Here is a 22,761-nt window from a genome sequence, read left to right as displayed (position 1 = left end):
CAGTGAGCAAATTATCTTTTTCAATCGCAGCTGTGCTAATATCATTCTTAATCTTTACACATTCTTTGCAATACGAACGTTTACGCTGTTGAATAGCTATATCATATACCCCCTTTCTGTGGTAGTGAAGTGTCCCCTCAGGAGATCTCACATTAAGACATTGACCCAGATAAGTAATAAAGCCACCCAGATCCCAATTGTTAGTGGAGAGCCAAGATTCTAAGCAAGGGAATCAGAGTGGAGGAGGGCAGAAATTTTTTTGATGTTACCCTCCGACCAACTTATGCGATTCCCATGCGGGGGAACCCCACAACAGCCAAAATGTGCGAACGCAAACAGACTGAGACCATGTGATTGGAAAATGGTTACTGGAGCCTAATTCCGTTATGGTGATAGCACTTGACCTAGAGCAAATAATACGATCCAAGAAAACCTAGTCGACCACTGAGGAGTGTTTGCCATTGGACCACGTATGATTCAACGGCTGGCCCTCCAGTTTTCTTATTCAGGCAGGCAAAGTCTGAAGAGTTGCACAGTTTTCCCCAGCCATGGTCGACCTTATTTTCCCTTGGCACCATGTAGAAAAGAGAATCCCCAGCAGCAATGGGATTGCAGGGGCTCTGGGTTTCAAAAGAGAGGTGCACATTAAGGTCGCCAGCAATAAGAACATTTCCACCCAGGGACTGATTACATCATGCTGCTAGTATGTCATTTTGAAATAGTCTTTCGTGGCTCCTCATATTAGCTTGGACAACTACTCTCTCAACAGGCTATTGCTGCTTCCTTTCTTCGGTGCAGTAACTTTAGTTGAACCTGGTTAGTTTATTGAAAGGGTTTGCGTTTTCAGGCAAAATATAAGTCTCATTGGGATTCTTATTTCTCTTGTCGGTATATTTCTCCTTTCTATATTCTCTTGCAAGTTATTTGTGAAGGCTTCTTGAGCCTTATCTTCTGTTCTTGTATATCATTTATTAATTTAACACACAAGGTTAATCTTCCTTTCTTTCAATGATAATACTGTACTTTCTTGTAAACTGTTTATCATAAAGGTTTCCCAGTCTTCTCCAGCATGGGGTCTGGCATGGATTCACATGCTCATGAATATTCCCCGTCGTCAGGCTGGGAATCCTCGGTATAGAAAAAAATCAGCCAGCCAATGACTGCCCTCTCCCTAAGCCCCGCCTCTGGCAGCCATTCTCAGATTTTTACCGCACGTTCAAGTGTTGGGAGTCCTCATGCTGTAGCTCTCGAGCTTTTGCTGTGTTTTCGCACCTTTTCAGGAGATTTTTCTCATTTTTCGGTTAAATAGAGCCTCAAGTTCCACCGTTTCTACATCCGATCAACAGGGATCCGTTTCGGAGTTTTCTACGCCCCTCAAGGGTGAAGATTTCGTCGAGTTACGCTTTTGGAGGATTCCAGAAGTTCCGAGGCCTACCCCGGACATGGCCCAGGAGAAAGGAAGCTCGACGCCCGGGAAGCTGTTCAGGACCTGCCCTCGATGCCAGCTTCAGAATGTTTTCAAGGCGGACGCGCATTCATTATGCCTCTGTCTCCATGAGAACAAGACGCACACGGAGAAGGACTGTGCGTTTTGTGGGAACATGTCGGCGCGGACCATGAAGGATCACCACCTCCGTCTCGCCAACTGGCTGGAAGGGAAGAGGCGAGAAGAAGAAAAAGAAGTCCGAGCGGACTTCTAAGTCCTTGGAGGGCGCCCCGGTGACGGTGGCCCAACAAAAGGCCAAGCACCGCGAGTCCGCGGTCACAGGGAGCGCCTAACGGTCGGGCTCCTTGGCTGCCAGGCAGGGCACATCCTCCCCGGCGCCATCAACCACGAGCCAACGCTCTGGCTCGGGTAAGAGGAAGTCCGAGGACCCGGCGAAGCTTCTGGAGAGGGCCCGGTCGATCTCGAAGATTCCGGCAGAGGGGGAGCGAGGCTCGGACCCTCCCCCAAAGGTGAAGGCCCCAGGCGTACAGAAGGTGACGATGGCCTTAATTCACCCTGCTAAGACCTCGATTGAGGATGTCGCAGCGGCCCTGGCTCAGCCTGTGGAGGCTACGCCAGTGGAGGCGACCTCAGGACCCAGAGTCTCCCTGCCACCGCGGAGGGAGTCGTCTTTCAGGCCCATTGAGATGACCCCCACGAAGTCCTTGTTGGAAAAGGTGGGGGAGGAGCAGGTGGCCATCATGGATACGGACAAGACCTCTGAAGAAGAGCTCATCAAAGTCGTGGAAGAGGCCCAGCCCATCAGGAGGGATCCCGACGAGGGCGACGACGAGAGCGACTATGTCGCCGACGAGGTTCCTCAAGAGCCCTTGCGCCTGTTGTTTCCGGCGCGGCAGGACACTTCGGCGGCCATTTTGTCAGCGATTCAGTCCTTATGCTCGGAGATAAGGACAAGGTTGCCCCTCCCACCCGACGGAGGTACCGGAGCCAGACCCGACGGGGGAAGTCGGAGCCAGGACCTTCGGAAAGTCCACCGCATAGGATGAGGATGCATCCTACACCACCTATCCCACCTCTGCGGCCTGCTCTGCCTTCCCCCGGCCTAGTACACACGGGGATGATACAGGCACGGACACGGCTACGACAGGTACAGATGACGACGGGACGTGTCCCCCATCGCCCCCTGCTCGGGCGTCCCCACCCGACGAGATTGGAACCTTTCATGCAATGATTTCCAGGGCATCCAAGCTCTGCCCAGAAGAGAAGAAGGAAGGGTTCCTTTACCAACGGCGCAAGGCTAAAAGGAAGACGGCCCTCGCCGTACCACTTCTTGATGACACCTGGGATGAGGGGCTCGCCCTCCTCAAGAACCCTGCCACGGCGCCGGCAAAGAGGGACCGGTACGAGAAGTACCGGGTCCCCGACGCTGCCCCCTTGTGCCTTCGGGCGCAACCTACCCCGGATTTGGTCGTCTCGGCGGCGGCAAAGAAGAAAGCTGGGGGGGCATCGGCCTCGACATCAACTTACCCGCCGGACGGCGAGGGCAGGAAGCTGGACACTATGGGACGACGGGTCATCTCATCCGCAGCGACGACTATCAAGGCGGCCAACGCACTGGCTATCGTAGCCCGCTACGACAGGGAGTTGTGGTTCAAAATCGCCCCTCTGAGGCCCTTCAAATCCTACAGGAAGGTGAGATTGCTTCGGACCACACCATCACGATGGCAACGGACATCGCTGACACCGGTTTCCGTCAGTTGGGCAACGGCGTTTGCCTGAGACGACGAGGATGGCTCAAGGCGACGGATTTCCGCCAGGACGTACAAACCAAGGTTTTGGACATGCCCTTCGACGGGAACAACCTGTTTAGGAAGGCGGTTGATGAGTCCCTTTAGGCCATCAAGACAGACACGGAGACTGCCCGGGCACTGGGAGTGCTCCAACAACGACGGCCGTCCTTTCGGAGCTCCGGAGGCAGACAAGGTGCCTCCAAGGGATCCGGCAGTGGCTCCTCCACGTACCGCCAAGCGGCAAGATCTTCGTCCCAGGAAGCCTACAGGGGACGCGGCAAGTCAGGTGGTGCCCGTCGTCGACAGGGAGGTCAAGGAGGCAAGGCGGCCTCCAAACAAGATTGAACCGACTGTGGGGTCGGGCCCCCGCCGAAGCCCAAGGGCACGCCCTCGAGTTTCAGAAGAAGTGCCCTCGCGTTCCACCCGTGGCCAGGAAGGAAAATCACGTCCCTCAACTACTGTTGGAAGTAAGGGCGATGCTCAAGAAGGGTGCCATCGAGCTCGTCCCAAAGAGGCTTCGGGGCTCCGGAGTTTACTCAAGGTACTTCCTCGTAAAAAAGAAGACAGGAGGATGGCGCCCCATCCTGGACCTGCGACGACTGAACAAGTACATCAAGGCACAGAAGTTCCGGATGGTCACCCTCCAGCACGTGCTGGGACAGCTGGAGGAGGGCGATTTCCTGTCTTCGTTGGACTTGGAGGATGCGTACTTCCACATCCCCATTCTAAAAAGATACTGAAAGTTCCTCAGGTTCGTGGTCCAAGGGCGGCACTACCAGTTCAAGGCCCTCCTGTTCGGATTGAAGTCGGCATCCAGGGTGTTCACCAAGTGCCTCGCACCGGTGGCGGCGCGGCTGCGCCTACAGGGGATCCACGTCTACCCCTACCTGGACGACTGGCTCATCCAGGCAAGGACAAGTGAGCTCGCCGTGGAGCACACTGCGAAGACCGTCCAGCTGCTCACAGACCTGGGATTCTCCATCAACTTTCCAAAATCCCACCTCGTTCCGTCGCAAGTCGCCCTGTTTCTGGGAGCCAAGCTCGACACAGTGGCGCGGCTGGTCTCGCCGTCGGAGGAAAGGACCAGGACTATTCTGGGCAAGGTGCAGCGTCTGCTGGCCACGGACATGGCCAGGGTAAGATCTATCAAGTCCCTCCTCGGGATGATGTCTTCCTGCATTTATCTGGTGCGCCTTTGCAGGCTTCGGATGCGCCCCTTACAAGAGTTCCTCGACGCCCTCTGGGTCCAGTCGACGGGCAGCTTCGAGGACAGGATCCCTCTCAACGAGACGTTCCGTCAAGCGATCCGGTGGTGGGGTACCTGCTCTCATCTTTCGGTGGGCACAGACTTTCAGACCCCAGCTCACCAGGTGACGTGACGACGGACGCCTCCCTGGAAGGTTGGGGAGCGCACTCCGGAGACCTTCACGCGAGAGGCCTTTGGCTCCCGGAGGAGAAGTCACTCCACATCAACATCTTGGAGCTCCGCGCAGTGTTCTGGGCCCTCAGGTCTTTTCTTCCGTCCCTCAAGGGCAAGGTGGTGAGGATCTTCACCGACAACACCACTTCGATGTTCTACATCCGGAAGCAGGGCGGAACCAGATCCCCTGCCCTATCCAAGGAAGCCCAGGATCTGTGGCATTGGGCCGTCGCCCAAGGGATGTTTCTGGTGCCTCTTCATCTGGCAGGAATATAAAACACAATCGCTGACTCACTGAGAGAGCTGCGCTCGTGCCACGAGTGGGAACTACGCCAGGATCAAGTGGATCGACTCTTCCGACGATGGGCCGAACCCCAAATCGATCTCTTCGCGACGGCGACGAATTCCAAGTGCCGGAGGTTCGCCAGCAGGTTCCCCCAGCCGAGGAGCATGGGCGATGCTTTCTCATTCCCCTGGGACGGCCTATTTCTTTATGCGTTCCCTCCGCTGCTGTTGCTGCTCCGGCTCATCAACCAGCTCAAGAGGTCCCGGTGCAGGATGATCCTCGTCGCACCGGCGTGGCCGAGACCGATCTGGTTCCCGGACCTTCTCGACTTGTCAACGTCCACACCAGTCAAGCTGCTGACGGACGCAGATCTTCTCTCCAGAGAAGGAGGCGCCATTCTTCACCACAACCCGTAGTCGCTGTACTTGCAGGCCTGGCTCCTGCAGCACTAGAGTTTGGAGGGTACGACATCCCGGCCGACTGCAGAGAGGTTCTTGTAAAGGCCAGGGCGTCCTCAACTCTCAAGTGCTACGGACATAAATGGAAGAGGTTCTCTGTCTGGTGCCGTGCACAGAAGATTAACCCTCTGCGGATTATGGCCCCTCAAGTATTGCCGTACCTACTGTCATTGGCCAAGGCTGGACTAGCTCACGCTTCCATCAAGATACATCTGGCCGCCATCTCACGATACACCAGAACTACGGGACGGGCGTCCTTGTGGTCTCCTCGACTGGTGAAGTAATTTATGAAAGGATTGTTCCGATCATTCCCACCGGTGAAGGCCCCTGCCCCGGCGTGGGAGCTCAACGTGGTGCTGACCAGGGGGGCCCCCATTTGAGCCTATGCATTCGGCACCGTTGAAGTTTCTGTCATGGAAGACCGAGTTTCTTGTGGCCATCACCTCCGCACGACGAGTGGGAGAGATCCAGGCCCTATCTTGCAAGCCGCCATACTTGACGTTTCATGACAGGAGGGTGGTGCTGAGGACGCACCCCTCCTTCATGCCCAAGGTGCCGTCGGACTTACACCACAACGAACCCTTGGTGTTGCCAGTTTTCTTCCCGTCTCCTTCGTCGCCGGCTGAAAGGACTCTGCACTCGCTGGACGTAGCTAGAGCGCTGAAGTTCTATGTGGACCGCACAAAGAGTTTTCAGAAGACATCACAGCTGTTTGTGAACTTTGGGACTGTGAATCAAGGGAATGCTCTCTCGAAGACTTCCATTTCCAGATGGCTCTCCGGCTGCATCATACACTGTCGCCGTCCGAGAGCCCATTCGACCAGAGCGATCGCTGCTACCACAGCGTTCCTGTCTGGTGTGCCCCTGCTGGACATCTGCAGGGCTGCGGCGTGGAGGTCGATGCACACCTTCACAAGATTCTACTCCGTCTATCGGGACTCCAGGGAGGAGTCCAGGGTCGGCCAAGCAGTGCTGCGCAACCTGTTCGCTTAAGGTGAGCCTGGTGAGGAGGTAAGAGATGCTTAATGTTGAGTTGTTGTATTGCTTAATGTTGAGCCTGTTGCCACCTCCCGTGGTTGTGCATGTGTGTACTGCTATGTATTCTCTTATTCATGAGCATGTGAATCCATGCCAAACCCCATGCTGGAGAAGGAACAAGTTACTTACCTGTAACTGTTGTTCTCCAGCATGGGTCTGGCATGGATTCACATGCGAACCCTCCCGCCTACCCCTCTGCGGCTCTTCACTTGGTCATACTGCCACTTCACGTGCTACCAAATCTGAGGATGGCTGCCAGAGGCGGGGCTTAGGGAGAGGGCAGTCATTGGCTGGGGGCAGTATGACCCAGAGACCAGTGATTGGTTACTACTAAGAAAGACAGATCAGAAACGAAACTGATACTGATTTTTTTTCTATACCGAGGATTCCCGGCCTGACGGCGGGGAATATTCATGAGCATGTGAATCCATGCCAGACCCATGCTGGAGAACAACAGTTACAGGTAAGTAACTTGTTCCTTTCTCACTTTGACGTGTATTTCAAACTCTTATAATTCTTTCCTTCACACAGGCAGTTCAACTATGTCAAATTTACTTTCTCACTTTTCTCCTTTCTACTGGGACGTGTTTCAACGTTCTTACAATAATTCTCGCCTCGGCTCCCATTCCTCCCAGGTTCCGTGTTACCTTCTCGTTCAGGTTTGAACGTCTTGGGGTTGCTTACGGTTCGGGACTCTCCGGGTGTTCTCTCTACTTTGTCTCCTTGTTGGCGTCTTTGCCTGATGTGGCTCGTCTTATCTCCCAACTTTGATATTCTTCAGTGCGTAACTGCATTAGCTGTTGCAGTCTCCCCTCAACGGTCTTGGTGTTGTTACCCGGACAACCTGCCCACCACTGTGGTCATGCCACCACCCCAACTCCGGCTCTGAATCTCATATCTTTCAGTCTCCATGCAGCTTGCTTCTCGGTTGCTGGCTTCCAGCAACTTTGGATTTCACAGGCTCTGCGCTCGTCCACGGCCCCGCCTCCAGATAGCGTTACGTTACCATTGGCTTCATAATGCGATCCTCTCTCTCTCTCCTCTCCTTTGTTAAAATCCACTCATCTCAGATCTCAGTGGTTCTAGGCTTTTCACTTAAAGACCCAGCTGCTCTTTTTTCTTGTGTATAGCATATTTTCTGTTGTTGCTTAATCAAGCCTTGATAATTGGAAATGTTGATTATGTATACACCATAACATGGCTTGGCTTCGGGAGTTCTCTCCCGGTGAGGTCTCATTTGCCTCGACCCCTGTGGAGGGTGTTGCAGTGCGCCTCACCTCCCTACCTCACAGGGGTGAGCTCCCTTTTCCCTTGGGAGAAGTGACAAGTTCCCTCAATTCGCCACAGGGCTCTGCAGTTAGTGTAAACCGAGGATTACTTACTGTGACCTTTAGATTGAAGTATCTATCGTGTTTATGAGATACTTATTCTTCCCCAGATTGCATGTATGAATTAGGGACAGGTTTTGAGGAGAGTATAATGGAATGCCAACATACTCTGAGCCTTTGACTCTAGGACTTCAACTTCAAGATCAGGGCAATGACAGGGACTCTTAGGAGGACTCTGCAACTGCCACACTTCACTGCTTTAAGGTACTTCACATCACTCCTGGGATTTCTCCAGTAGCCATGTTTGTTAATGTTAATGTTAATGTTAAATGTCATTTGTACCGCGCACTATCACCACCGGAGTGGTCCCCTGGCGCTCTGGCGGCTCTGAAAGAGGGAGGGAGGGGTGGGTTAGTGGGTGGAGGCTGGAAAAGTGCAAGATTGCAGTGATGTGCTGTTGGCAGCCTCAGCCCGGTGGTTCCGTCGGCTGGGCCTGGGGTGTATGCGGCCGGTAGTCGTCGTGTGCTGATGTGCGAGTCTATGTGTGTTTTTGTTTTGTTGTTGCAGTGTAGTGAAGTTCGTGCGGTTTGCTGTGCTGGAGATTTGTGGTTGTGTTTGGTTTGGAGTTTGAGAGGTGTATGCAGAGAAGGAAGTTGTTAGTGGTATTGGTTAGTTGGCATCTCTATCCTGGATTGAGCCGGTTGGGCTCGTGTAATCTTACACGACGGGATGCTTGTACACCCTGTGCCTCAGGAGGTACGTGCTCGTTTTTTTTTTTGTTCTCCATTCGAGGCCGTTTGAGGATTTAGCTGTCCCCTCCGCCCGCTCCCTTAATAACTTTGCATGCTCCTCACCCCCCCACATGACTAGCGCAGCTGCTAGTGTCCATACTTCCGTTTGTGTGGTGATTAGTTGTGTCTTGTCCGTTCCACAGCTCGTGGTACCTAGTTGTGGCTGTACGGGTGATGGGGGATGGTGAGGGTTGGCTGGAGTCGTTGCCTCCGTCTCCCTGGGTCTCGCAGGTGGACCCCTGTGTCAAGGTCCTTTTTGTTGAGTCATTTGTCTTATTGTTGTTTCGGTTTTAGTCTCTGGTTTTGAAGAGCCAGGTTTTTAGTAATTTTCTGAATTTGAGGTGATCTTTGGTGTTCCTTATTATTTTTGGGATGCTGTTCCAGGTTTTCGCGGCTAGGTGGTAGAAAGCGGTTCCTCCGAGTTTCTTCTTGATGTAAGGTTTTTGTTCCAGTCGGATTTCATTGGTTGACCTGAGCGGTCTCGTTGGCTTGTAGATTGTTATTTTCTTTTGTAGGAATTCTGCTCCTTGTCCGCTGATTGCCCTGTGCGTTATGCACATTGTTTTGAAGATGATGCGCTGTTTTACTGGGAGCCAGTGTAGTGTTTTTAGGGCCGGGGTGATGTGGTCTCTTCTGGATAGTTTGAGGAGTAGTCTGGCTGCTGTGTTTTGGATCCTTTGTAGCTTCTTCAGTAGGTATTCCGGTATACCGAGGTAGAGGCTGTTTGCATAGTCGATGCTTGACATGATGAGGCCGACGATGGTGAGTGTTTTGTGTGTGAAGGAGAGGAAAGGTAGTATTTTTCTTGCCGTGTGGAGGAGGAAGAAGCATTTCTTGACTGTTGCGTTTATTTGCGGTTCTAAGGTTAGGGTGTTGTCCATCAGGACTCCCAGATTTTTTACTACCTTAGATGGTGATGGTGCAGATCCCATTTCCGTTGGCCACGGGATGGCGGTTTCCTTTTGTTGGTTTTTGGATATGATCATGATTTCGGTTTTACCTGGGTTGATTTTCAGGTTGTTGGCATTCATCCAGTTGAAGACTTCTTTTAGACAGTCGGTTAAGTTTGAATGATCGGCTTGGGTGTCTTCGATCTTGTAGATGATTTGAGTGTCGTCTGCGTAGTTGTAGCATTTGATGTTGTGTTTCTTGAAGATTCTGATTACTGGGGTTTGATAGATGTTGAAGTACAGTGGTGATAGTGAGGATCCTTGTGGTACTCCACAGTCGTTGACTCGTGGGGTAGATTTGAATGGTTTGATCCAGACGGTTTCAGTTCTGTCTGCTAGGAATGATTTAGTCCAGCGTAGCGCTGTGTCTGTTATGCCTATGTCTGCTAGTCTTTTGGTTAGGATGTCATGGCTAACTGTGTCAAAGGCTGCAGAGAGGTCGAGCAGGATAAGGGCAGATGTTGTGTCGGAGTCTGCGTTTGTTTATAGGTCATCCCAGATGGATAGTAGTGCTGTTTCTGTACCTCTTGTGGGTCTGAAGCCGACTTGAGCTTGGTCTAGCAGGTGGTGTTCTTCAGCGTATTCTTGGGTTAGTTTGTATACGTAGGTTTCGAGGAGTTTGGCTGGGTAGGGGATGTTGGAGATTGGTCTGTAGTTGGAGAGGTCATCTACGTCCCCGCTTGTGTTTTTCAGAAGTGGTTTGATGAAAGCCGATTTGAAGATCCTTGGTACTGTTCCTGTTGCCAGTGATAGATTTAGAAGGTTTCTGAAGTATTCTGCTGGTGTTCCTTGTGCGAGGATTGATTTGTAGATGTCCGGGGGACAGGGATCCATCGGTGAACCCGCTTTCTTGCTGTGTTTTACCAGCATTGCGAATGCCTCTGCTGATATTTCGGGGTAGTTATTGAGTTTGTGCTGCGGTTCTGATTTGGGTTCGTTTGGTTGTGTGTCGCTGCTAGTTGGTCTCTGTTGGATGGTTTGTCGGATGTCGTTGATTTTCTTTTTGAAGTGGTCTGCAAGATTGTTGCATAGTTTCTCCGAGGGGGTTGGGGTGTTGTCACAGCCTGGTGGGTTTCTCATTTCTTTAATGATACGGAACATTTCTTTTTGTGTGTTGGTGGCATTTGTGATTCTGTCATCAAAATGCCTTCTCTTTGCCTTTTGAATTTCCTTCTTGTATGCGCGAATTTGCTTCTGGAACATTGTTTTGTTGTCTGGGTTGTAATCTTTCCTCCATTCCATTTCCATCTTTTTGTTTTCTTTTTTCATGGTGCTTAGTAGTGGGGTAAACCATTTTGCCATTGCTCTCTTTTTTGATGGTGTGAATGGTTTTTCTGGGGCCATCTTGTCCATTGTATCTGCAATCCATTTGTGTAATATCTCAGCTTTCCCGTCTAGGTCAGCTAGGTCTAGTTCTGTTGTTAAGGGCTTGGTTAACTCCAGTTGTTCGAATAGGTTGCCTTTTTTGACGTCTTTCCAGTTTCTTTTTGTGGTGGCTGTGAGTTTGCGAGGTTGGATGTAGACTTGAGTAGGCAGAGTGATTATGAATGGGATGATGAGATGGTCGCTCCACAGTATTTGTATTGGCGGTGCCGTGGTGATGAGTTTTTCCTCTGCGAATATTGCATCCAGGGTGTGTCCTGCCGAATGAGTTGCCCCTTTTACTAGTTGTCGTAGTTTCATGGTGGCGAGTTGTTCAATCAGTGAGTTTTGGGAGTTGGCATGACTGTCTTCGAACCAGATGTTGAAGTCCCCCAGTATGATTAGGTGTTCGTGGTTGATTGCTATGTTGGTTATGGCTTCTATGAAGTTGTCGACGAAGGATGCATCATAAGTTGGGGGTCTGTACACCAGGATGAATGTGATGTTGGTTTTTGGGCTAGCCGTTAGGTGTATGACCATGGACTCGCAGTTGGGGATGTTGAGAGGTTCGTCTGTTCTTATTTTCAGCTGTTCTTTAAAGGCTATTGCGATGCCTCCTCCTTTTTTATTTTTCCTGTTAATTTGAAGGCATTTAAAGTTTGCTGGAAGGCAGCTTTGGAGTGTGATTTTGTAGTTGTCGCCCAGCCAAGTTTCTGTGATGAAGAGGATGTCGATGCCGTTGTCGTCGAGTAGGTCGAAGATCTCTGCAGAATGTTTTGACATGGATCTTGCGTTTATTAGATTGCAGTGGAGTTTAGAGGTGTAGCTTGGTTTGCCTTTTTTTGTTATGGTCATTTTCTGATCTAGCTCAGGAGCAGGTTTCAGGTTGTCGGCGTCCTCGAGTAGTTCTTCTAGGTTTAGTCTAGGGTTTTTGTTTCCATCTGGTTCGTCTTCCAGGGGACGTGGTTGTGGGTTGGGGGTTCTTCTTGCTTTGGTGATGTATGGTGTTATAGCTTCAGTTGTGTGCTTGTTGTATCTGGTCGGGTTCGTCTTTCTTCGTGATGTTGGTAGGTTGTTCAGTGTAGTTGGTTTTGGCGTTGCGTTGGTTCGATCTGGTGAGCAGGTCTCGGCGAGGTATGGAGTTAGGTAGAGGGATTTGTCTCTTCTTTCAGTGTTGGTCCGATCTCTGAACCTGTCTGTGGGGGTGTGTTCTGTTGTTGCTGTTCTTGGTTGAAGTTTCGGGGTGTTTGTTCTTTCTTCTCTTCTTTCCCTCTGGGTGGGCCGTTTGCGCGGCATTGTATGATTCCGAGTTGTTTTAGTCTTGTTGTTGTTTCAGTCGGGGTATAAGGTGGAGTTAAGGGTTGTATAGTTATCTAGTTGGGTTTTAACAGTGGCTTTCTTTAGTCTCGGTCTCCCTTCGCGTGGCTCACTGTGGTGAGCTAACTATGTATGTTTTGGGGCTGTGGGTTTGGGTCGGGCGGCCCTGCTATCAATGCATTTTGGGGAACAGACAGTGCAATTTGGGCACAGCGGCCCTGCTAAGTTTGAGACAACTGTATAGTAGGGAGGGAGGCCTATCAATGCAGTTTGGAGAACAGACAATGCAATTTGGGCACGGCGGCCCTGCTATCAATGCAGTTTGGAGAGCAGACAGTGCAATTTGGGCACAGCGGCCCTGCTAAGTTTGAGACAACTGTATAGTGGGGGGAGAGGCCTATCAATGCAGTTTGGAGAGTAGACAATGCAATTTGGGCACGGCGGCCCTGCTAGGTTAGAGACACCTGTATAGTGGGAGGGAGGCCTGTCAAAGCAGTTTGGAGAAAAAAAATTATGCAATTGGGCCCTGCGGCCCTGCTATCAATGCAGTTTGGAGAACAGAAAATGCAATTTGGGCACGGCGGCCCCGCTAAGTTTGAGACACCTGTATAGTGGGAGAGAAGCCTATCAGAGCAGTTTGGAGAACAGACAATGCAATTTGGGCACGGCGGCCCTGCTATCAATGCAATTAGGAGACAGGCTTATCAGTGCAATGTAGACATCAAGCAGTGCAATTAGGAGACAGAACTCCTGCTAAATTTGAGAGACCTGTATAGTGGGAGAGAGGCCTATCAGTGCAACCTGAACATCATATAATGCAATTGGGAGACGGAACCCCTGCTAATTTTGAGAGACCTGTATAGTGGGAGGGAGGCCTATCAGTGCAACCTGAACATCATACAATGCAATTAGGAGACAGGATTATCAGTGCAATGTAGACATCAAGCAGTGCAATTAGGAGACAGAACTCCTGTTAAATTTGAGAGACCTGTATAGCGGGAGAGAGGCCTATCAGTGCAACCCGATTGGCTGCAGAGTCCTCTCTATACAATGGGATGGTGGTAGGGGTCTGAATTGATAGAGAAATATGGTATCTATGGATTTGACTTAGTAGGCTAAGTGCAAATCTTGAAAAAAATATCTACTCTTAGTAACACTGCCAAATCAGATAACTAGAATCCCATATTGCTATCAGTAATTGGCCAAGTCCATAGATACAATTCTGTATATTTGGATGAGAACCTAAAAATAAAATAGTTCCACTACTACTATATATATATGTGTGTGGTAGTCGAGGGTCTTAAATTAATTTTTTCTACATATTCATCACACATACTCTCCTAACATAATAATGGAAAATAACTACAATGTTTTTCATGCTGTGTGAAATAGTCTGATTCTCATATGGGACGTGGATTGCATGCTGTGAAGCTAAAATCTGTACAGGAAGTGATTTTTATATTTCTATTATAGATGATCGGGCAGAGGAAAAATCTGGAGGAGCTAAAGCTGTAAGTAGGTTTCAAACTGCCCACATTGCATCACTAATATTTCACTCTTAGACTGCCTTTCATTTGATTGTGCATTGCAATGGATGCGGACCCATTGCATTGTGTTTCTTAAACTATACATAACATCCAAAGCTGCTTTTTTCTGCAGATAGTATCCACCATGTTCGATGATAAGATTGATAAGACATTGAGACATGCGCTAAGGACCTAGACACCACCAGGATGGTTGTAAAGGGATTATGTAATGACAAACAATTCCAGTAAGTCTAACCCATATGCGCATCACCAACAGTTAAAATAAAGTAGGGCAGAAAGTGTGTTCAGTTATATATTATGACATTTACTGGTTTCCCCCATCTTTAAACGATTACTATTGCATCCAAGTGCCCCTAGCGTGTTCTGCAAGCCCTTCGTTCTTTCAACACTATTTTCTTTTGTTGTGATTTACTGCTGTTACACCCTAGTGCCTCTTTATACTCTCTATAAGTTTGCTTTTTTACATTCTATCAGTGCTGTGATAGCGTCCTTTTTTCCAAGTTGCTATACATATTGAGATCATTCATATTTAGTTTTCCTCCCTGATTTTTATGATACCCTTGCTTTATAGAATAATATAGATGTAGTTCTCAGTTGAGATGTTTCTGTACTTGCTTTATCATGCAAACACCATTAATGATAGTCTATAAGTTGTTTGGCTTCTTTTGTTCATATTTTGTCTGATATTCAGTTTACCATGAAATTGCCTGCCATGAGATTCCCTTTAAGTGCTCCATTCACCACCTCTCCCTCTTATAGTGTATTTTTAGTTTTCTTAATGTGAACACATCAATCCAAATAATACCCTGTTGCCCGTTGGCAGGTTTAGCAACTACTAAGCGGGAAGGCAAAGAATAAGGAAATATGATGAGGATGTTTTGTATGATTCAGAAGTATTTTGTCCTGGTGAAACACTATGAATAAAGCTGATAACTCATCTGTGGTGAGCAGCAGAAAATCTCTTCTCCATGTAAACCATTTTCTTGGTGTGCATCCCTGTCTGAGCTGAACATTAAGCAAATTCATGCATTACTGTTAAATGTGCTATTCCTTAAAACCAGAGAGAGGGAAAGCAGTAGTCACAATATCACTACTATGAACGCTTTTCTGATCTCACGCTCGGATTACGGAAAGATCCCATATCTTGGCCTTTGCAAGAAATCTGTCCAGATTACAACACATTCAAAACTCGGTGGGTAGGCTGAAACTGGGGTATAGAAAGTTTAACTGCTTTTCTCCTGTGTTATGTCTATTGCATCTGCTGCCAATTAAGCTGTTCAGGGACATCATATAAATCCACTATTATTGAGAGTATGACACCTTTAGTCCCACAGATCTTTTAAGCTGCCACATCTTTTTGTTCTTACCTCCCATGAGTTTGTCAAAAGGACATAGTAATGGTGTCAAGACGTGAAACAATCTACCTTTAGTTTTTATGAGGAATGTAAGGGAGACATGGTATCACAAGTAACGAGGTACGAGTTTCCAAAACTTTATTATACTCTTGAGGTTTGGAAAAACTCCTACTTTGCTCTATAACTACAATGGGAGTAGTTTCTACCATCAAATAAGAAAGAAAACACAGTCCTAGTCAGTCTGTCAAATCAAAATGGCCTATACTACAAAAACCTAATGCCTGCCTTCTTTTATACAAAATGTATGTAAAGAGAAGTCAGTGTTATAACGTAAAGGATCAAAATGACTGAGTCAGCGCTCCTTCCCACGTTGGACAGCACAGAGTAAGGCGGCCCCCGATGACACACAGTGGCTCAGGTTATCTAAAAGGCAGTTCAAAACGTGAGTCGAGGCTCGCTTGGCCTTCCACGTTCACCAAAGCTCCTTCACAGTTTAACAAAAGTTCACATAGATCTCCCTCAGTCGGGCTCGGACCTCTCAACAAAAGTACCTGAGTCAACATAGATCTCCCTCAGCCGGGCTTGGAGCTTGCAATCACAGCACCTGCTGGGGTTCCCTTCCCCAGGCTTTATTCACATTCGTTTGGGGTTCACTTCCTCTAAATATCTCGTTGGTCTCCCTCAGTTGGGCTCATACCTTTCACTGTTGTCGAAGACTTTCAAATGTACTAGGCTTTTTCCATAGACCTCATCAGGACGACTTCGACTTTCACTTCAGCTCTTCCTTATCACATTTGCCCCAGTTTCTGCTGGTCTCTAATTCCATAACACAATCAGCTCTTAAATCGATCACCTTTCAACTTCCCATTTTTTTCGGGGTTAATCTTAACCTTTGCGTATTTAAGAATTAATTCACTTCATCACTTTAACATCAAAGCATTTCGCAGAGACTTTCGAGTGGGTTGTTTCCTTTCACCGGACTGCTCCACTACTCTGTATCACCGGCTTCACAGTTACTGCAGACTTTATACTTCACTACATGTTTGCTTTCTTTCCTGTTTTATCAGCACATGCGCATCCTTCAATTTGGAAATACACTGTTGCAACTTCCATCTGTCCTTGACACAAACCGGCCTTTCATGTCTTTCGCTAACCCACCAGTTGTGTGCATGCCTTTCTGTTCTCTGAAGCTTTGATTCACGAGTTAAGGTTAATACCACAGACTTGACCTCGCCTCCCCAACTCTGCCGTATACCCGGGAGGGACGCTGATGTCCTTGAAACACAATGCAGTGTCTGACTTCGCCTTACCTTATTAAAGGGACATGTCCAATGGCATATGCAAGTGTCCGCCTCTTCCTCGGCCCAGTGTTTGTGTAGAAAAGTGGGGGGGCGGGGTTGGAACTTTGGAGGATCCTATAAAATAGTATTGGTATGTGCACGGGAAAGGGGGAGATCCCACGTCTCGTCATTGGCTGGCTCACCCCCACTCACCAAAGTACCCTCAACCCAGGTGATCCTCCCGCACTGGTGCACATCCAGGGTCTGGATCCAAAGGCGATGTCTGAGCAATGGCCTCCTGAGAGAGAGATCCTCGGGGATTAGCATGTGAGCCACCCTTTGGTTTCTCTCAGGAATTACAACCTATCCTCATTCAATAAGCATATGAAAACATTTCTTGCAGCCCTTGGTGAAACCGGTCTGTTCTGTGCACTTCAATGCCCTTTTCAAACACCAGTTCAGACCGGACTCATGTCTGCAGCCTTCAGCTTTATTTTTCAAGAAAGGTAGCAGGAGCACCTCTCCAGAAAGAACATGGCATGATAACCTGTTCTATGGTTTATTCCTGCAATTTGTTACATTCTGCTGCTTGGCAAATAGCTACTTCGCTGTTCCTATTCATGAGGCATTCCATAAAAATGGAGGAAAGGGACATGGACCAAGAGTTACTTGTTCGCTATGGTGACTAACATTTGTACTCTTATGCTCCGTCCCTTTCCCTCCATGCTTCAAGGGACCATAGCATGATGCAGAATAATGTAATTAAAAAATAATATGCAACCAGACCCTGTGTGGCACCTCCCATGAGCATTATCGCTGGCCCAACTACCAATCTTTCTATTCATACGGCAGCTGGGCACACCTTTGTTCCCCAATTGCACTTTACTTTAACGCCTCACTTTTTATGCCCTTGATACTGAGATTCAAGAGGTGTGTCCTGCAAGAGATTTTTTGCCCTCAAGGCCACATTCTCTGTCTAACGTGTTGGGCCGGACCATTTGTTCCCCATGTGCATGTTGTGCTGTCTCATTTGTCTACCTTTGGCAGGTCGTCATCATGGGGGTTAGGGGGGGAGTCGACTCACCTATGGCAGCTTTTGGAACATTCATGAGCATAAAGGCGAGTACAAACAAAGCTCCTCAACGAGGGATGATTTATTCCCCCAGTGTCTCCATCTTGGGAATGGGTTGTTTCCACCATCCTCTACCAAGGTTTCTCAGAGTTGCTGCACAGGCCTAATTCAGGGGCTCTGGCCGAAGGTCCCTTGAGGCCTAATTCTGTTGCTTTCACTGACGTTACGTAATCCCTCCTAACCCCTCAGCCGTAAGGCACAGACTTTGCAACCTTAGTGTCTCAGGCTAGGCTTGGAGGGCCTTAAGGAGTTAAGCTCTGGAAATTGGGTAATGCATGAGGATTTACAGGCTCCCAAAGCTATGGATTTGGCCTCAGGTTGCTTCAAGGGTGGTTTTCTGTAGACCTCCCTTTCTGCTTCCTTTAATGTTGGGCTAATGGAGGTTATGTGCTTCAGTGTTAATGTGAAGCCAATAACCACCTTCAGTCCTACCAATCTGGCTTCCAACCCAAATGCAGCACAGAAACTGCTACCATCAAGGTGATAGAAAATGCCCTTAAAATCTTTGCTGATGGCCATCCTTGCCTCCTAGTGCTCTGTGACCTCTCAGCACCATTTGACACAGTAGGCCACCGGCCATTCATTGAAAATCTACATCGCTGCATGGGCATCAGCGAGATTGTCCTCAGCTGGTTCAAATCCTACCTTGCTAATCACCAACAGTTTGTATATCGCCAACTTTATCCTTCACCTGAGGATGTCCTGCAAAGATCCATCCTGTCCTCTGTGATTTTTAATCTTTGCATGGAACTGCTTGGGACCCTACTCGCTCTACACAACATCCACATCCACCAAAACGCAGATGACACACAGAGCTACCTCAAGATATCTTCCATCGTAGCCATCCACAGGCTCATGGCCTGCCTCACATTGATCCAGTCCTGGATATCCAGTGCTTACTTAAAGCTCAACCTCTCCAAGACTGAATTCCTACTGCTGACCAACAGAACTGAACACCCTGATATCCAGACCTGGCTCTCTGATATGAACTTTGAGGGCTTCATACACCAGCCAACTGTGCCAAGTACCTTGTTTTCAACACTGACAGACACATGCAGTTACCGCAACTTCAAAGCAGGCAGCTTATCCAACTATCCCTCCAGATAGGGATGACAAGAGAGTACATGCATGGGCAAGGAAAGTATTTTCCGCAGGGAGCATGGCTCTTAAATCGGCTAACTCTACATGTGCCCTAGCAAAATTCTCATTCACTTTATGGCACTGTATTTCCATGGGGGCAGAGCACATTCCCAAGGGAGAGGAAAAAGACAGGTGCTTGGCTATTGTGAGACAAAGAAGCCATGTGCAAGTCTCTTCAGTCGGGTCTGGATTCTGCTGACCGCATCAGCAGAGCCATGGCAACAAGCACCGTATCACGCAGATTTGCGTGGTTGAGGAAGTCTGGATTTGCGCCAGATGTGCAGTCCAGACTTCTTAACATGCCTTTTGACGGGTCTCAACTTTTTTGCAAAATTGCTGACGAAAGCCTTGAGAAGTTGCAGTCCTCGAAGGCGGTGTTTATTATGGTGACGTCATGAGCATACCGTAGGGTTTGGTGAAGCAGTGTTTGGTCTTACACGATTTGAAACAGCTTGAAAAGAAAAACACCAACAACCATTTTTTTCAAAACGCGACCCGAGACGAACGTGTAGCTCTGCATCAATTGAAAAGTAACGATAAGATAATAATAAGGAAAGCAGACAAAGGAGGAGCGATCGTGCTACTGGACCGTGACTTTTACATCAATGAGTGCACTAGACAGTTAGCAGATACATCATTTTATAAGCAGATCTGTACAGATCCAACTCCTCGCCTTAAAATCATGATTGAAGAGAAAACCAGGAAAGCCCTCGAGAGAGGCTGGATCTGTCGGCAGGAATATGAATACTTGAATACCAATAAACCATCGATACCCAAGTTCTATATCCTTCCTAAGATCCATAAATCAGTAACAAACCCGCCAGGCCGCCCAATTGTGTCTGGGACAGGTTCACTACTAGAACCACTTTCAAAGTTCGCAGAAAAGTATTTGAAACCATATGTTTTGGAGATGTACTCCTACCTGCAGGACACCACGGAGGTCATTACCTTAATTGAAGACTACCCACTTGATAACAAACGATAAATCTTAGTCTTGATATAGTATCTTTGTATACTTGTATCCCTCAGGACATCACTTTAGAAGTTCTAGAAGAAGTACTGCTGACTAAGAGAACTGAAGGGGACTGTCCCAATAGTTTCATACTGTGGTGTGCGACTATATCCCTTAAAGAAAACTTTTTCAGTTTTAATCAACAATTGTATCAACAAATACACGGCACGGCCATGGGGTCATCAGTAGCTCCATCTGCAGCTAATTTGTTTGTAGAATTCTTCGAAAAGAGCCTTATCTATAATCCCACGAACCCATTTCTAAGTCACCTTCAGATTTGGAGGCGTTTTATATATGACATTCTAATGATTTGGGATGGTGACATGACATCCTTCGAAGATTTTCGAGCATGGCTTAACGAGCAAAACCAATTCCTCAAGTTCACAGCTACCACGAGCACTGTTGAAATCAATTTTCTGGACCTGACAATATGGTCTGATGACACTACTAACACACTTAAAGTCAAACCGTATCACAAGCCTACGGATCGCAATTCTTTATTACAGTTGAATAGTTGCCATCCGAGCCATACTAGAAATAATTTACCAGTGGGTCAATTTCTCCGTCTTAAGAGAAATAGTTCAAACACAACTACCTTTGAAGTAGAAGCGGCTTATTTAAGATCTAAGTTACTGTCAAGAGGCTACCCTCCAAAAATCATAAAAAGAGCTCACAAATGAGCTAAAAACAACAGGGAAGCTCTTCTTGAATATCGAACTAAATCTAAAGACAAAGACCAAATAGTGTTTGTTAGCACTTTCAACACGCTTTCCAATCAAGTGAATGCCCTATTCCAAGACCATTGTGAGCATTCAAAAGAAGCCAAAATATTAAAGACAATGGCTACGAGGAACGACATATACATACACCTGCCGCAGATGACTCTGAGTCTTGCGGGTTACCTAAACCCACTGGACATGTACCCTGTGGACACTTCAGTTGTTGCCCGAACACCAAGCGCACTACGCAAGTAGACCTGGGGCTTGAAAAACCTTGGCAGCAAAGTCAATTCACCAATTGCAATTCACAGATGGTAATATATGCGATCTGGTGCCCTTGCCAAAAAATATGTCGGCATGACGGAAAGGAAAATAAAAGTAAGAATCACTGAACATAAAAGCTGTATCAGGAATAGGAACGTTGCAACCCCACTTGTCGGTCACTTTTTGGCCATGGACCACGTACCTGAATCTTTGACATGGAGTGTCTTGCTACAAGTAGGTAAGGGTAACAATACAACATCAAATAAGAAAAGAATTTTCAAAAAAGAACAACGTTTAATTTTTCTCTGTAATTCAGTTGAGAAAGGACTCAATGAACAGGTGGAATGGCACAGATTGTGAATGACATTTATGAAGCCCGAGGACACTACTCGGTATCTATACAAGGGCCACCTTCTATATTTGCTATGTCAGATAGCTGTTCCCCTTATAACTATATGTCTCAGTGGTTGATAGCGATATGCCCCAAACATGAGTTAGTCACTAGATCTATCTAATCTAAATTGTGACGGGTGAGATAATTATTTTAGATTTCATGAACTTCAACAGCAGAAGCCACGCCACGTTACTATTAGACAATTTGTTCAGCCTGCTTTAGAAACGGTCATGCATGAGCTTCTTACCAAGTGAATCGTATTATTTAAATAACTTAATAGTTCTGATGTCACATAGCAGTGAAAGGTTCCCATCTAAAACCTGCAGTGTGGCAATTACTTTCGAGCGAAACCCATTTCCAGTTACAATATGGCCCGCAGTTTTTCACTTGCAGATACTGTTGTTTTTGCCGTCTTCGATTTCTATGACCGCACCGTGTGAGCGTTCCGCGTTTTGCCAGTATTTAGCTGCCTTCTTACTCAGCAGCGCAGCAACGTCTAAAGGTAACCTAAAACCAGCGCGAGGGGCTATTGCGGACATGAGAACGCTATTCGAATTTAAGCGGAATACGAATAACTACAAGTGAGTTCTGCATGCACTAAAACGAAAGGGGGTTCGCCGCACATCACTGTTTGTGCTTTCTCTTAACATTGCCAACGGCTGGCAGGCCATTTTACATTGACGGTCGGAGTAAAGCTTTTTCTTTCTTTCTTTTATTCTCTTTTTTTCGTTCTTTTGCTTTTTCGTCCCTTTCTCCCTTCTGTGTTTCCTTTGATTTAGGTGAACACAGAAATAAGCAAATTGTGTGGGAGAGGTCTCGCTACCTTCTAGTTCTACTAGACCGGCATGGCGTTAAATCGCGTCCCAGCCACTACAGACACCCGAGATCTAACGGTCCCAGCTTAAGGTCTGTGAAGTTCCATAATGTCAAGTAAATCATATCGCTCTAGCTATTCCAACACAACAGGACCAGTGTGATAGTGATACCATACATGTATAGACGAATATACAATATGAACAAAAGTTGACAGGATGCGCCTGGCATTTAATCAATGGATCTTGTCATTTCACTCTTGGTTTATAGAGCGTTCCTTTAACAGGCACGCGTTGTCAACATACAACTTAGTTTAATTAAAAGAACTTGATTTAGAGGGGTTTGAGTCTTGGTTATTGACTCTAACAGAATATTCTCACCATGCTTTAAAAACTTTAAAATCTTACAACTGTTAGTAGATCATACCGTGTTGTCACTGCTCTATCATTCATGAGGCTTTGCCGACCCACTTTTTTCCAGGGGATTTTACTCCTTCACACGAAGACGTTTCTTGTACTCCAACATCTATTTATCAGTTGACGGCGAGTGAACCCTTCAAGGTATTTATAGACCTGGAGGACTACTAACTACTAAAATCAGTGGTTATATGCACAATATCTGACTGATTTATTTGGTTGTTTTTGTTTCTCTCCATTTTTGCTGTGTAGGTTGGCGTTGTACAACGATAAAAGCTTTCCTCTAAATACGGCCCCCCGTCATTTGCACCAAGTTGCATGGTCAATCTTTGAAGTCTGTAAACGATTGTAATGCCAATTGTTGTTCATAGCACATCACCCCTGAAGAATTTCCCGGTAACAACTCTCCCGTAGGAGAATGGGAATGAAACACGTCGGGTTTTTTTCTGTGAGAAAGATGTCGCAGTTATAATAAGGCATTGAGAGTCGCTCTGGATCCAGA

The 22,761-nt window shown here is 47.5% G+C and overlaps 1 protein-coding gene across 6 annotated transcripts in view; it reads left to right on the top strand.

Annotated features, from left to right (window-relative positions):
• Positions 1–22,761, top strand: part of AKAP8 (A-kinase anchoring protein 8) — a 1,455,819-nt gene that overhangs the window by 584,814 nt on the left and 848,244 nt on the right. For 4 of the 6 annotated variants that reach the window (XM_069603890.1, XM_069603889.1, XM_069603887.1 and 1 more), the window contains one exon: positions 13,661–13,698. The exons of the other annotated variants lie outside the window; for them this stretch is intronic. In XM_069603890.1, the coding sequence (XP_069459991.1) occupies positions 13,661–13,698 (38 nt within the window). The remainder of the gene's footprint in view (positions 1–13,660; positions 13,699–22,761) is intronic. 6 annotated transcript variants of the gene reach the window in all.

Source organism: Ambystoma mexicanum, chromosome 3q, assembly GCF_040938575.1.
Source record: "Ambystoma mexicanum isolate Mex_15411 chromosome 3q, UKY_AmexF1_1, whole genome shotgun sequence".
In the NCBI taxonomy this organism is placed as follows: domain Eukaryota; kingdom Metazoa; phylum Chordata; class Amphibia; order Caudata; family Ambystomatidae; genus Ambystoma; species Ambystoma mexicanum.
Note: the sequence above shows the minus strand (reverse complement) of the source record. Positions and strands in the feature narration are given on the sequence as shown.